This window comes from Geotrypetes seraphini, chromosome 6 (assembly GCF_902459505.1).
Source record: "Geotrypetes seraphini chromosome 6, aGeoSer1.1, whole genome shotgun sequence".
NCBI classification, from domain to species: Eukaryota; Metazoa; Chordata; class Amphibia; order Gymnophiona; family Dermophiidae; genus Geotrypetes; species Geotrypetes seraphini.
In genome coordinates, this window is record NC_047089.1 from 43,043,442 (window position 1) to 43,056,592 (window position 13,151).

The window sequence follows — 13,151 nt, forward strand, 5'->3', positions numbered from 1 at the left end:
TGGTCATCAGGTGGGGAGGGGAGGAAAAATGCACCATCATTGAAAGGAGGCTCAAATATAAACAGAGATCCCCATTTTGGGGCCATTTTTTAGCCTCAAAATCTCGGTTCATATTCAAGTATATACAGTACATACTTGCTATTCAGAAAACTGCCACACAGAAGTTCAAATATTATGAGAAACTTTGACCTCACATCACTCCTTACAGTTGCCACACAGGGAAGGAATGGAGCTGTGGGGGGAAGACCTGGCACCACCGTGGGAGGATAAGGGACCAAGATCCACTGGGTGTCATCCAGGCTTACAAAGAAGCTCAAACTATAAAAGGAGCAAAGACAATTGTCCATAACCCCCCTGATCAAATGAACCCGGAAATAACTGGGTTAGGAGCTTTAATGGAAGCACCAAGAAGGAACTGCAAGATCTATCTACCATCTGCTTGGAGAGAGAAAAATACTGAACATTTCAGGCTGCATAATACTCTTAAGTGGAAGAATTACTTGGAACTACTTTTTCTCTGTCTGTCTGTTTCCATTCGTCTGGACTGATCTGGTATGGATGTAATTGAAAAGTAAAATACATTCATTCCAATTTATACCTTATATAAAACCCTTTTGAAACATTCTCTGAAATAGAATACACTTTTTTTTTTCATATCCATTTTTATTAAGAAAATTGAAGCAGTACAGCAATCAACAAAATCCCTACCCCCTCTCCTCAACATCCCCCAACGCAAACTGTTGTACAGGAATTCTTCAATACAATGCAAAATAACACAAAACAAAAAAAAGGGAAAATTCACCCATCCCAATCCCCCCCACCCTAAAAGCCAAAAGTAACAGTACAAAGGACAAGTGCATGTATATCACAGGTCGAATACTTTTATACTTTTTTTATTTTGCATTGTTATAAAAATTACAGTAGGAGGTAAGGGAGGAATGAAATAATTAGCTCAGGTATTCAAGCTTGTTCACCTTTACTTAATCTTTACTCAGCAAGATATACCACTCACTTACAGTTGTGTGTATATTCCAAAGATCTCCTCAAGAATGTACCCACCCTTTTATTTGTGATCAATACTTATCTATTTCTTTGACACTGTCTTCTCTCTTTCATCAACTTAATAAGTAAATGCTCATATTCTTATAGAGGGTTTGATATAAGTTTCCAGTAATATCATAAAGCTGTTTTATTGGCTCTTGCCAGATAAATGTTTAATACAATTTGCGATCCTTTTTTAAGCTGCAGTAAAAAGCGGGCTTAGTACTTTCTAATGCAAGTGAAATAGGGCTTTTTGCAGGACACATGTTAATATTTCAATTTTCACATGGAATTTGCAAACATAATAATGTGAGAGCATGTACTGTGAGAGCAGTACTTGAGGGGGTCCAGAGAAGAGCGACTAAACTGATAAAAGGTATGGAAAACTTTTTATACGCTGACAGATTGAAAATGCTGGGGCTGTTCTCCCTGGAAAAGCGGAGACTTAGAGGAGACATGATAGAAACCTTCAAGATCCTGAAGGGCATAGAGAAGGTAGACAGGGACAGATTCTTCAGAATGTGGGGAACCACAGGTACTAGGGGTCACTCAGAGAAACTGAAAGGGGACAAGTTTAAAACAAATGCTAGGAAGTTCTTTTTTACCCAGAGGGTGGTGGACACATGGAACGCGCTTCCGGAGGTTGTGATAGGCCAGAACACAGTACAGGGGTTCAAGGAAGGTTTAGATAGGTTCCTAAAGGTTAAGGGGATTGAGGGGTACAGATAGAAGTAGAGGTAGGTTATAAAAATGGTCAGGAACTACTTCACAGGTCATAGACCTGATGGGCCGCCGCGGGAGCGGACCGCTGGGCGCGATGGACCTCTGGTCTGACCCAGTGGAGGCAACTTCTTATGTTCTTATGTGCTGCTTCCTATTTAGGAGGCACTAGCTGCCAGATTCTATAAAGGATGCTTATGTTAGGCACTGCTAGGCACCTAAATTGACACCCACATTAATTACCTAAATGAGCTTTAACAAACTAATAATTGGAAAAAAAAAATGAATTGGCCAATAGGCGTCTACTCGATTCTATAGAAGGTAGGTGCCTATTGCATGGTGCCCAGCAGCACCTAATGCCTAAATGGGCATATTTGGGGGTGGAGATAGAGAAAATCACCGTTAGGTGTGATTCTGAAAAGAACTTAGGCGCCTGCAATGTAGGCCAGTAAAGCCCTGACCTACATTACCAGTGCCTAAGTTTGTGATAGGTACCGTAAAGTGTGATTCTGTAAATGGTGCCTAAGCGGGATTGACACACGACCAGCACCTTTTTTCAAGGCACCTGCTGATTTAGGCACCGTTTATATAATCTGACCCTAAGTGCTTCCATATTAACTTCACATTAACTAGTTAGTACACGGTAATTTGAACACACAAGGTAGTTAGTGCTTCCATGCTTACTCTCTGCCCATGACACTCCCCTGAAAACAAATTATTGAGAAACTAGTTTATGTTCGATCACCACAGGCCACTTTCTTATACCTTGTGGTAAGCCTTTTTTGGTGTGCTAAGCTTGCCTTTAGGATTTAATGCACCTTAGTAAAAGGACCCCTTGGTGGCTATAAACTCAAGTACTGGCTATCAGGATACTCCTTTACATCTTTTCTATGGGTCAGATGTATCAAGAATTTTTTCACATAATGGGAAAACATTTTTAGCACCTCTGCCCTCAGATCTCAAGTCGTCACTCCTGTCCATTTTTAAATATACATAGGAAGTATGGACTTACGTTCCATTTGCTCAAATATCACTGAGAACAGGAAGTCTCTTGGAGTCATGTAGTATTCCCCATCATATTCTAAGGAAGCAAACTTCATAAAACGTTGCTTTCGAATGGATTGCTTTTCTGCCATTTCATCAGCATCTTCCTTCTGAAGAAAGGAAACGAATTACAATTAAAATAGTATTTTAATTTTTAGAAGTATAATCAAATGGGCAGTCTATGAGCCTAGTGTCAAAGGAATAGAGCAACACTTCATATCGTACTTAAACTTTAACATGGATATGTCGTACTCATATGCATCTATTAGTTACTGTAATTAATCAAAAGAAAAGTGTACTCTTCTAAAAATTCCAATTGTGCTGCAATAATTACAAGTAGGATAATGTAAAGATTCTTAAAATTTATTCTGAAGACACATAGGGCTCCTTTTACAAAGCTGCGATAGTAATTTTAGCACGCGCTTAGCATGTGCTAAATTGCCACACACGCTAGACGCTAACACCAGCATTGAGCTGGCATTAGGTTCTAGCCACGTAGTGCAGGTTTAGCGCGTGCTAAAAATGCTATCGCAGTTTAGTAAAAGGAGCCCATAATTTTGCTGACCTACTCTGCTCACTATACAGGAATTACCTTTGAGGCAAGCTGTTTAATGGAAACAGCGACAATGTTGTTTTTACCTTCTAGAAATATCCTGGAGTTTAAATGATCATTGACTTTGAGACAAACCAAAAGTTAATGCAAAATGAAACAAAGAAAAAAATACCATGCACACAAATGGCTGTGTGATAAGTAATATTGGTTTGATTATATCAAAACAAATTTGTGCAAGTAGTACAGTTGCACACAAACACAAACTGCTGGAATATGACTAACTGGAGTGGCTAGTAGTGAGGCAGATAAACAGTTATCTCCTTGGTACCATTAATGATGCCAACTCTTTGCAACATCCTACACTATAAGAATTGGTTACTGAAAAGAAAATAGACTACTTGGGGGGGAGTTATCAAGCTGTGTTAGGGATTTGTCATGTTATTTTCCCCTTAACACAACTTAAAGGGCTCTAATGCATCTTTATCTTAATTTATCGCAAATAATATTTATGTTGCCGTGGGTTACACAGTAATGAGATGTCCTTTCACCAGTGGACCACTGGGGAATACATTTGGTAGGTCCTTCAAGGAATGATGGACTCTTTGGGGGAGTGGGGGGGCTTGGATCAGAGGGTGAGGATTTGCTTAGGGAGTGAGAAAGGCTCTGACAGTCCTCAGTCTTTGGCCCAGAAGCAATGGGTTATATGTTGCAGCTGTGAGGCCCGATGCACCTGATGCTTGTGAGCCACCTTGCATGCAGCGTTATTCTTTTACCACGGGATTCAACAACCTGCCAAGACTGAAGATTAGGAAGCAATTTTGGGGTTACTGGAGTTAGAGTTGGAGAAAATGTGCCGACTCCAACTCCTAAAAGAGTTAAATTCTATGTCATGCAACTATTATAATGCTTAAATTTCTTATTTCACAGATAATAATTTGCTTAACCTATTTTTTCAGGATACTTTTTAGTTTTAGAATATATTTTGATATCAAATTCTTTGATGCTTGCAAAATGTAATATATATTATGAAATTCATATTAGTGAAAGTGGCACCCAGAGAATGACAGGGGGACAAAATTTGTCCTAGTCCCCATGAACGCTGTTTGATCCCATCCGCATAAACCTTAACTAGTTATGATTTTATATTGAGATCATTTTATTAAAGTACAACTGTCATTTTTTAAATCACAAATACAGAATAATGATCAACAAAACCCCTGTCTCCCCTCTCCCTCACACATATCCCTTCCACTATCAAGACAACTGAAGCAGCCAAATTACTATAAAATGCATATAAAAATCATGCTAACATAATACCATAATAGTTGACCAAAAAATGATAAGCATAAATTAAACAAACATCCCAAGAAGCCACACCTTGCATGTAGTACAACACCTATAAAGATATGAAAATAAAGGAGTCAAAGTTGGAGTGGAGATACCATAAATAAAAGAGTCGGAGTCGAAGGTTTTATGTACCAACTCCACAGCCCTGCCACCTGCAGGACTGTTATCCTGTAGCTTACTGAATCCTGTGGTAAATCAAGGTGTGTTAAAAGTTTGCCTCAATATTTTTTCTTTCAAAGTGACTGAAACAAAACATCTGTTAAGAAAACAGAGTGAAGTTACAATTAAGCATCATTAGTATGAAATAAGTTAAATGGTAAAGGTTAAGGGTCATGGATTTGAAATACTGGCTTACTATTGCACAACAGAAGCAATGTACAGTCAAACCTCGGTTTACGAGTACCACAGTTTGCGAGTGTTTTGCAAGACGAGCAAAACATTCTCACAAATCGTGACTCACAAACCGAGCATTGACTCAATTTGCGAGTACCCCCGCCCACAAACACCGCCCCTTGTGAACCGGCATCGCCCCCCCACGTGAACCATTGTGCCCCCCCACGCAAATTAACATCCTCCGCCTGCTCAAACTGAAGGTTTACTGCCCCCCCCCCCCCAATGTGGCACTGGCACACAGCACCAACCCACAAGAGGTGCTGGTACCCGAAGATCCTGTCTCTTCCCGGACTGGGCCTTGAGCATCTGCGCATGCTCAAGGCCTTCTGGCTTCCGCCTCTCTCCGATATTCTCGGAGTGAACGAGAGCCAGAAAACTCTGAGCATGCTTCTGGAACGAATTATGCTCGTAAACCAAGTTTCCACTGTACTTTTCTTTTCAAAATTATGTGCATGCATTCTTTCTGTCCCTAGTAGGCTCACAATCTAAGTTTTTGTAAGCTAATAATTAAATTACTATAAAACAAAATCTGCTTTCTGTAATTGAACAATAATGATTTTTTTAAGAAAGGAAAATTATCACCGAGCTCCATCTCTATGGAGAGGATGCGGTATTTAAATTTAAGGTTTAGTTTAGTTACTTAGAATTTTTTTTTTTTTTTTAAATCAAAGGGAAACCACACTTTTCATAGCCGAGCTCTCTACAAACTGGGAAAGTAACACTCATATCAAAACCCATACTATTAAGACTACAACACCAGATATAGTCAATCTTTCAAGTTTCAAGTTTATTCATGATATTTGATTGAACGCTTTTCTAAATTACAAAGCGTTGTACAAAGATAAAAATATGTTTTTTAAAGAAATCACAATATACATAATATATTAATCAGACCTACAGGGTAATTGACTTTTAAAACCACGGGAAACAGTAGGATAGAGGGGTAGAAATACAATTTTTGAAGAAAAAGTACATAAAAGGGAAGTACAATAGGAGAGTAGGGGGGAAGAGTAATAATGGCAGAAGACGGATCAAAGGGAAAGGCAGTTAGAGATCTTCTCTAAAAACCATATGCAATAATCATACATCTACATGAACTCAAACCAAGTTATCTGTACGATAAACCCTAATGAAATAATGTAATCCCTGGATATGATAAGGCTCTTCTAAATTGTAAATTGCATTGAACTCCTTCTGAGACATATTAGCGATACATAAATACTACTGTAATGTAATATCTAGAAAGATGACATACAAGCAATCATATCATTGCCACTACTAAATCCTTATGGAACATATAGACAAACATGATTTAATGAGACGGAGTCAGCATACATTCAGCTGATGGAGATCTTGCTTCACCAATTTGCTTGACTTCTTTGAAGGTGTGAATAAATATAAATAAAGGTGAGCCAGTAGATATAGTGTATCTAGATTTTCAGAAAGCTTTTGATAAAAGTTCCTCATGAGAGGCTCCTGAGAAAATTAAAGTGTCATGGGATAGGCGGCAAAGTTCAGTTGTGGATTAGGAATTGGTTATCGGATAGAAAACAGAGGGTAGGGTTAAATGGTCATTTTTCTCAATGGAGGAGAGTAAACAATGGAGTGCAGCAGGAGTCTGTACTGGGACCGGTGCTATTTAACTTATTTATAAACGATCTGGAAATTGGAATGATGAGTGAGGTGATTAAATTTGCAGATGACACTAAACTGTTCAAAGTTGTTAAAATGCATGCGGATTGTGAAAAATTGCAGGCGGAATTTAGGAAATTGGAAGACTGGGCGTCCAAATGGCAGATGAAATTTAATGTGGACAAATGCAAAGTAATGCACATTGAGAAGAATAACCTGAATCACAGTTACAGGATGCTAGGGTCCACCTTGGGGATTAGCATCCAAGAAAGGATCTGGGTGTCATCATAGACAATATGATGAAATCTTACACCCAATGTGCGGCGGCAGCCAAAAAAGCAAATAGGATGCTAGGACCAAAAAAGGGATGGTTAACAAGACTAAGAATGTCGCTGTATCACTCCAAGGTGCGTTCAATTCTGTTCTCCTTATTTCAAGAAAGATATAGTGGCGCTAGAAAAGGTTCAAAGAAGAGCAACCAAGATGGTAAAGGGGATGGAACTCCTCTCGTATGAGGAAAGACTAAAACGGTTAGGGCTCTTCAGCTTGGAAAAGAGACGGCTGAGGGGAGATATGATTGAAGTCTACAAAATCCTGAGTGGAGTAGAATGTGTACAAGTGGATCGATTTTTAATTCCGTCAAAAATTACAAAGACTAGGGAACACTTGATAAAGTTACAGGGAAATATTTTTAAAACCAATTGGAGGAAATTTTTTTTTCACTCAGAGAATAGTTAAGCTCTGGAACGCGTTTCCAGAGGATTAGCGTAGCTAGTTTTAAGAAAGGTTTGGACAAGTTCCTGGAGGAAAAGTCCATAGGCTGTTATTGAGAAAGACACAGAAGAAGCCACTGCTTGCCATGTATCGGTAGCATGGAATATTGCTACAACTTGGGTTTTGGCCAGGTACTGGTGATCTGGATTGGCCTCCGTGGGAACGGGCTACTGGGCTGGATGGACCACTGGTCTGACTCAGTGAGGCTATTCTTATGTTCTTATACTAAGGGGTCCTTTTACTAAGGCGCGCTAAATACTAATGCATCCATTATATTCTATGGATGCGTTAGCATTTAGCACACGCTAAAACGGCAAGCACGCCTTAGTAAAAGAGGGAGTAAGTCACACAGAAAAGATAAAGGGAAGTGCCAAACACAGCCGATGGTTATATTTTAATACTTTCTATTATATACACTCTTTATAAGCAGAAGAGCTTTCATCTATCCTTAGGTTTCTTTTAATTATACTTCTACGATTACAGTGAAATACTGTACCTAGTACAGGGAAGCTCAAGAGATTATAAAGTTGGGGTGTAAGATTAGTAAAAGCTTGTAGAGGAGAAATGTGTTATGCATAGAGAAGTAAAGAAAAAGAACATTTTCTCATCAGTCATGAGTCTGCAGAAATTTATACAAAAGGTTACTAAATTCAATTCCCCTTCTTTCTAAAGCTCAGGTACTAAATACTCAACCCTGTCAACTTATGTAATTGATTTTAAGATTTTTAACAAACACAGTACCGGTATATGTGGTACATGAAGGCAGATAAAAATCAACTGGTCCATCTAATTTTTCAAATTGAGATATTTACTTTTCTTTTTACTACTTGGGTAGAGGAGCTCACAACTACTATTGTCTAAATCACAACTGCTCCCTCTATCTTCTCTCTTCCCCTTAATCCTGCACCTACTGATATCCTCTACTACTGTACTAAATACATCTGTTTATTTCATATTTTCTAAATGTTACCTTTATCTATCACATATACATCAGTCCTTTATCATTTGCTATGTGCATGTTCCAGGCACTTTTAAATTCTGACATGGTTTTGAAGATGTCATTATTTATGATACAAATACAAATCAAATCAAGGATAAGGATTCATGATTTAAAGTTTCACAGAGGAAAGTATAGATGAAATATGGAAAATATTTTTTTTACTGAGAAGAGCATTTGCAGGCATCAAACACCCTTTTCAATAAACAAATATTTTCCATATTTCATCTATACTTTCCTCGGTGAAACTTTACATCATGAATCCTTATCCTCGATTTGTATCTTCTATGGAAGATTTCATCTCCCCATTTTTTATTGAAACTGTAAAATATTTTAAAGATTTTGTTTATCCTTCAAAAGTCTCAAATGAGCAAATGTACAATTAATATAATTTTAGCAACAAATAAGTGAACAAGGCTACAGAAACTGATGGTGTGCACCCCAGAAAATGAATCAGTTGAACAAAATATTGCTGGTACCCGATTACTGCTCTGTTCAACTCGTCATTAAAAAAGGGGAGGTCCTGAAAGATTGGAAGACAGCAAATAGGGTCCTGATACACAAAGGTGGGAAGGCAGAAGGGGCAAGCAACTTCAGTTCAGTTAATTTATCTTAGCAACCCTATAGAAACACTACTAAAGGGAAAAAAATGTATAACTCTTAGAAACATAAAGAATATCAGACAAAATGATTTCACAAGGGAAAGATTTTGCAGAAAAACTTGATTTCTTCAACAAAGTGGCAAAAGTGGTAACTCAGGTAGATGCAGTAGATATTGTCTATCTGCAGTAGATGTCACTAGTATCTGGCAAAAACCCAAATAGTAGCAACATTCCATGCTACCAATCCAGGGCAAGCAGTGGCTTCACCCATATCTGTCTCAATAAGAGATTAAGGACTTGTCCAAACCTTTCTTAAAACCAGCTATGTTAACAGCTCTTCTTATCACAACCTCTGGCAACACGTACCAGAGCTTATCTATTCTCTCTGAGTGAGAAATGCTTCCTCCTATTAGTTTTAAAAGTATTTCCCTGTAACTTCATTGAGTGTCTCCTAGTCTGTAATTTTTGTTAAAGTACCACTTGTACCCATTCTACACCACTCAGGATTTTGTTGTCTTCAATCATATCCCCTCTCAGCTGTCTCTTTTCCAAGCTGAAGAGCCCTAACCTTTTTAGTCTTACCTCATACGAGAGGAGTTAATCTTCATGGGTTAAAACAACTCCACTTTGTCATATATTAAATAATCCAAAAGAAACTGCAATGTTCTACTTATAAGTCCCAGGATATCAGCCTTCAAGGAGCAAAATAGTTCCACTCTTATATTCATACACAGTTCTATTCAACACATAATGTTCAGTTCCCAATATACAGTACTATATACTAGCTATATATTAGCAAGGATCAAAATAGAATAACAGGGGGACACTTAGCTGCAAACTTTATAGCACATGCCAGTCTATCAACTTCATAATCTTCTCTGGTGTGCTACTGTGTCCTAACACCCGACAGAGAATCCCTATTTCACCAAAAAGCTGTGTTAGGAATTCATCCTCTTCCTTGCAATCAGGAACATCTCAGTGACCATGCAATCCACACATCCACAAGCCATCCAGCTATCTATATGCCAAATGATCGAATCACCAACTACAACAGTTGTCCTAACCCTTCCCTCCTGAGCAGAAGCTCTTGGAAACACATCCTCGATGTTAAAGGATATTGCATCCCCTGGTGGGCAGGTCCTGGCTACAGGAGTATTTCCTACTTCACCAGGGTGATGATCTCCTTTTAGGAGATTTCCTCCTCCAAGGAAGCACAGGAGCTGCCAGACTGAAGATAGGACTTCTCTACAACATCCAAGTAGGTCTCCTCTATATACTTCTCTGTTTCCTTCAGCTCCTCCAAGTCTGCTACTCTAGCCTCAAATAAATGTACTTATTCTCTGAGAGCTAGGACCTCTTTGCAGTGAGCATACACACATAACTTCTCGCCAACTGGGAGCTAATCATACATGTGACACTCAGAGGAAGATTCTCAAAACTAAAATATGCCTTTTATGTGCTCGCTAAACTAGTTCAGGCACTGACAGGAAAGCAAGGTTTGAGAGCTGACCCCCCCATGCAAATTAAAATAAAAAGACAACCCCTAAATTAAAGATCAGCAGGAGAGATGCCCACTTTCTCCCTCTGTGCTCGCACACCCTCCGGCCATCCGCCCCTGGCATTGAGAGAGATATCCATTCTCTCTCGCCGCACTCGCACAATCCTCCACTCTACCCCCCCCCCCCCCCCCCCGGCAGGAGGATGATGGCTCACTCCCTTCTGTCACCTAACCCCCCACCCCCCATACCCCTCCACCTCTTCCTACCTTATTCCTGGTTAAGTACATCTATTCAAGCAGTCTTATTATTCTTTTAGAAAGATATTAAAAACTTATTTGATTATCATTGTACTTCCCTGATAAGTGTATGTATGTATTCTTCATTGACTGCACAATCATTGACGCCCAGCAGTGTCTACGGTGAGCTGTCAAAGCTCAAGGTTAACAAAGCAATGGGGCCGGACAACCTGCACCCCAGGGTGCTTAGGGAGCTGAGTGATGTCTTGGCGGAGCCACTGTCCGCGCTCTTCAACCTCTCCCTTAGTACAGGCAGCGTCCCGTTGGACTGGAGGACGGCTAACGTCATTCCACTCCACAAGAAAGGCTCAAAGATGGAGACAGCAAACTACAGACCAGTGAGTCTAACATCGATAGTGAGCAAACTAATGGAAACTCTAATCAAACACCAATTAGATAAGATCCTGGATGAGGAGAATCTACGGGATCCCCGACAACATGGATTTACTAAGGGGAGATCCTGCCAATCCAACCTGATCAGCTTCTTTGACTGGGTGACGGGGAAGCTGGATATTGGGGAGTCCCTGGACATCGTGTACCTGGACTTTAGCAAAGCATTCGATAGCGTACCACACCGCAGGTTACTGAGCAAGATGAGTTCTATAGGATTAGGTAACACATTGACGAAATGGGTTGGGAGCTGGCTTGGAGGTAGGCTCCAAAGGGTGGTGGTGAACGGCACCCCCTCCGAAATGACGGAGGTGATTAGTGGAGTACCACAGGGCTCAGTCTTGGGCCCAATCCTATTCAACATCTTTATAAGAGATTTGGCAGAAGGGCTTCGAGGTAAAATAACATTATTCGCCGATGACGCCAAACTGAGTAATGTAGTGGGCAAATACACAACAGACGAAGATTCAGTGCCCGACAACATGATGCACGACCTACTTCTACTGGAGCGATGGTCTAGGACATGGCAACTCAACTTCAATGCCAAAAAATGCAAAGTTATGCACCTGGGCAGCCAGAATCCATGCAAGTCTTATACCCTTAATGGCGAGATCCTAGCAAAAACGGTAGCAGAACGAGACTTGGGGGTAATCGTCAGTGAGGACATGAAGTCTGCCAATCAAGTGGAGCAGGCTTCGTCCAAGGCAAGACAAATCATGGGCTGCATACGAAGGGGTTTCGTCAGTCGTAAGGCGGAAGTCATTATGCCATTGTATAGATCCATGGTGAGGCCCCACCTGGAATACTGTGTGCAATTCTGGAGGCCGCATTATCGCAAGGATGTGCTGAGACTGGAGTCGGTGCAAAGAATGGCCACCCGGATGGTCTCGGGACTCAAGGATCTACCATACGAAAAACGGCTTGACAAATTACAGCTATACTCACTCGAGGAGCGCAGAGAGAGGAGGGACATGATCGAGACGTTCAAGTATCTTACGGGCCGCATCGAGGCGGAGGAAGATATCTTCTTTTTCAAGGGTCCCACGACAACAAGAGGGCAACCGTTGAAAATCAGGGGCGGGAAACTACGAGGTGACACCAGGAAATTCTTTTTCACTGAAAGAGTGGTTGATCGCTGGAATAGTCTTCCACTACAGGTGATTGAGGCCAGCAGCGTGCCTGATTTTAAGGCCAAATGGGATCGGCACATGGGATCTATTCACAGGGCAAAGGTAGGGGAGGGACATTAAGGTGGGCAGACTAGATGGGCCTTGGGCCCTTATCTGCCGTCTATTTCTATGTTTCTATGTAATCTTCTTTGATGTGAAACACTCAGAACTTATGGTAGGGCGGTATACAAGAATAACGTTGTTATTATTATTATTTAGGAAGTTCAGTTAGAGGTACACCTACCCCACTCCGGCTGGCAGGCCCGCTTCTTATAAAATGGTGGGCCTTCCCCTTCCTGGTGCATCCTGGGAAAGTGAGTAGAACATTGTGGATCGCCCAAAGCTTAAGGAGATTGATATGGAGAGTTTTCTCTTGTGAATTCCGGCCAGGTTGAGTATGGAGGCCGTCGAGGTAGGTTCCCCAACTGAGCATGGAAGCATCCATTGTCAATAACTTGATGTGGTGGGGTATGTAAGAGGAGGCCTCTGGACAGACTGAGTGTTGATAACCACCAATGAAGGGATTGCTAAGCACTGAGGTTGCTTGCAGCTGCTGGGATAGCAGATCGGTGGCTTGTGACCATTGAGTTGAGAGCGTCCACCGAGACTCTCTTTATGGTGATGAACAATGCTGATGCTCGAGAGATGATGTCAAAAGCATCAAAGACCAAGCAGGCCATATACTTTATAGTTT

General features: G+C 40.6%; 1 protein-coding gene across 2 annotated transcripts in view; it reads right to left on the reverse strand.

The window, feature by feature from the left end:
• The window catches only part of MICU2 (mitochondrial calcium uptake 2), a 241,111-nt gene that overhangs the window by 134,596 nt on the left and 93,364 nt on the right, over nucleotides 1–13,151 (reverse strand). For both annotated transcript variants that reach the window (XM_033948674.1, XM_033948672.1), the window contains exon 2: nucleotides 2,774–2,915. In XM_033948674.1, the coding sequence (XP_033804565.1) occupies nucleotides 2,774–2,915 (142 nt within the window). The remainder of the gene's footprint in view (nucleotides 1–2,773; nucleotides 2,916–13,151) is intronic.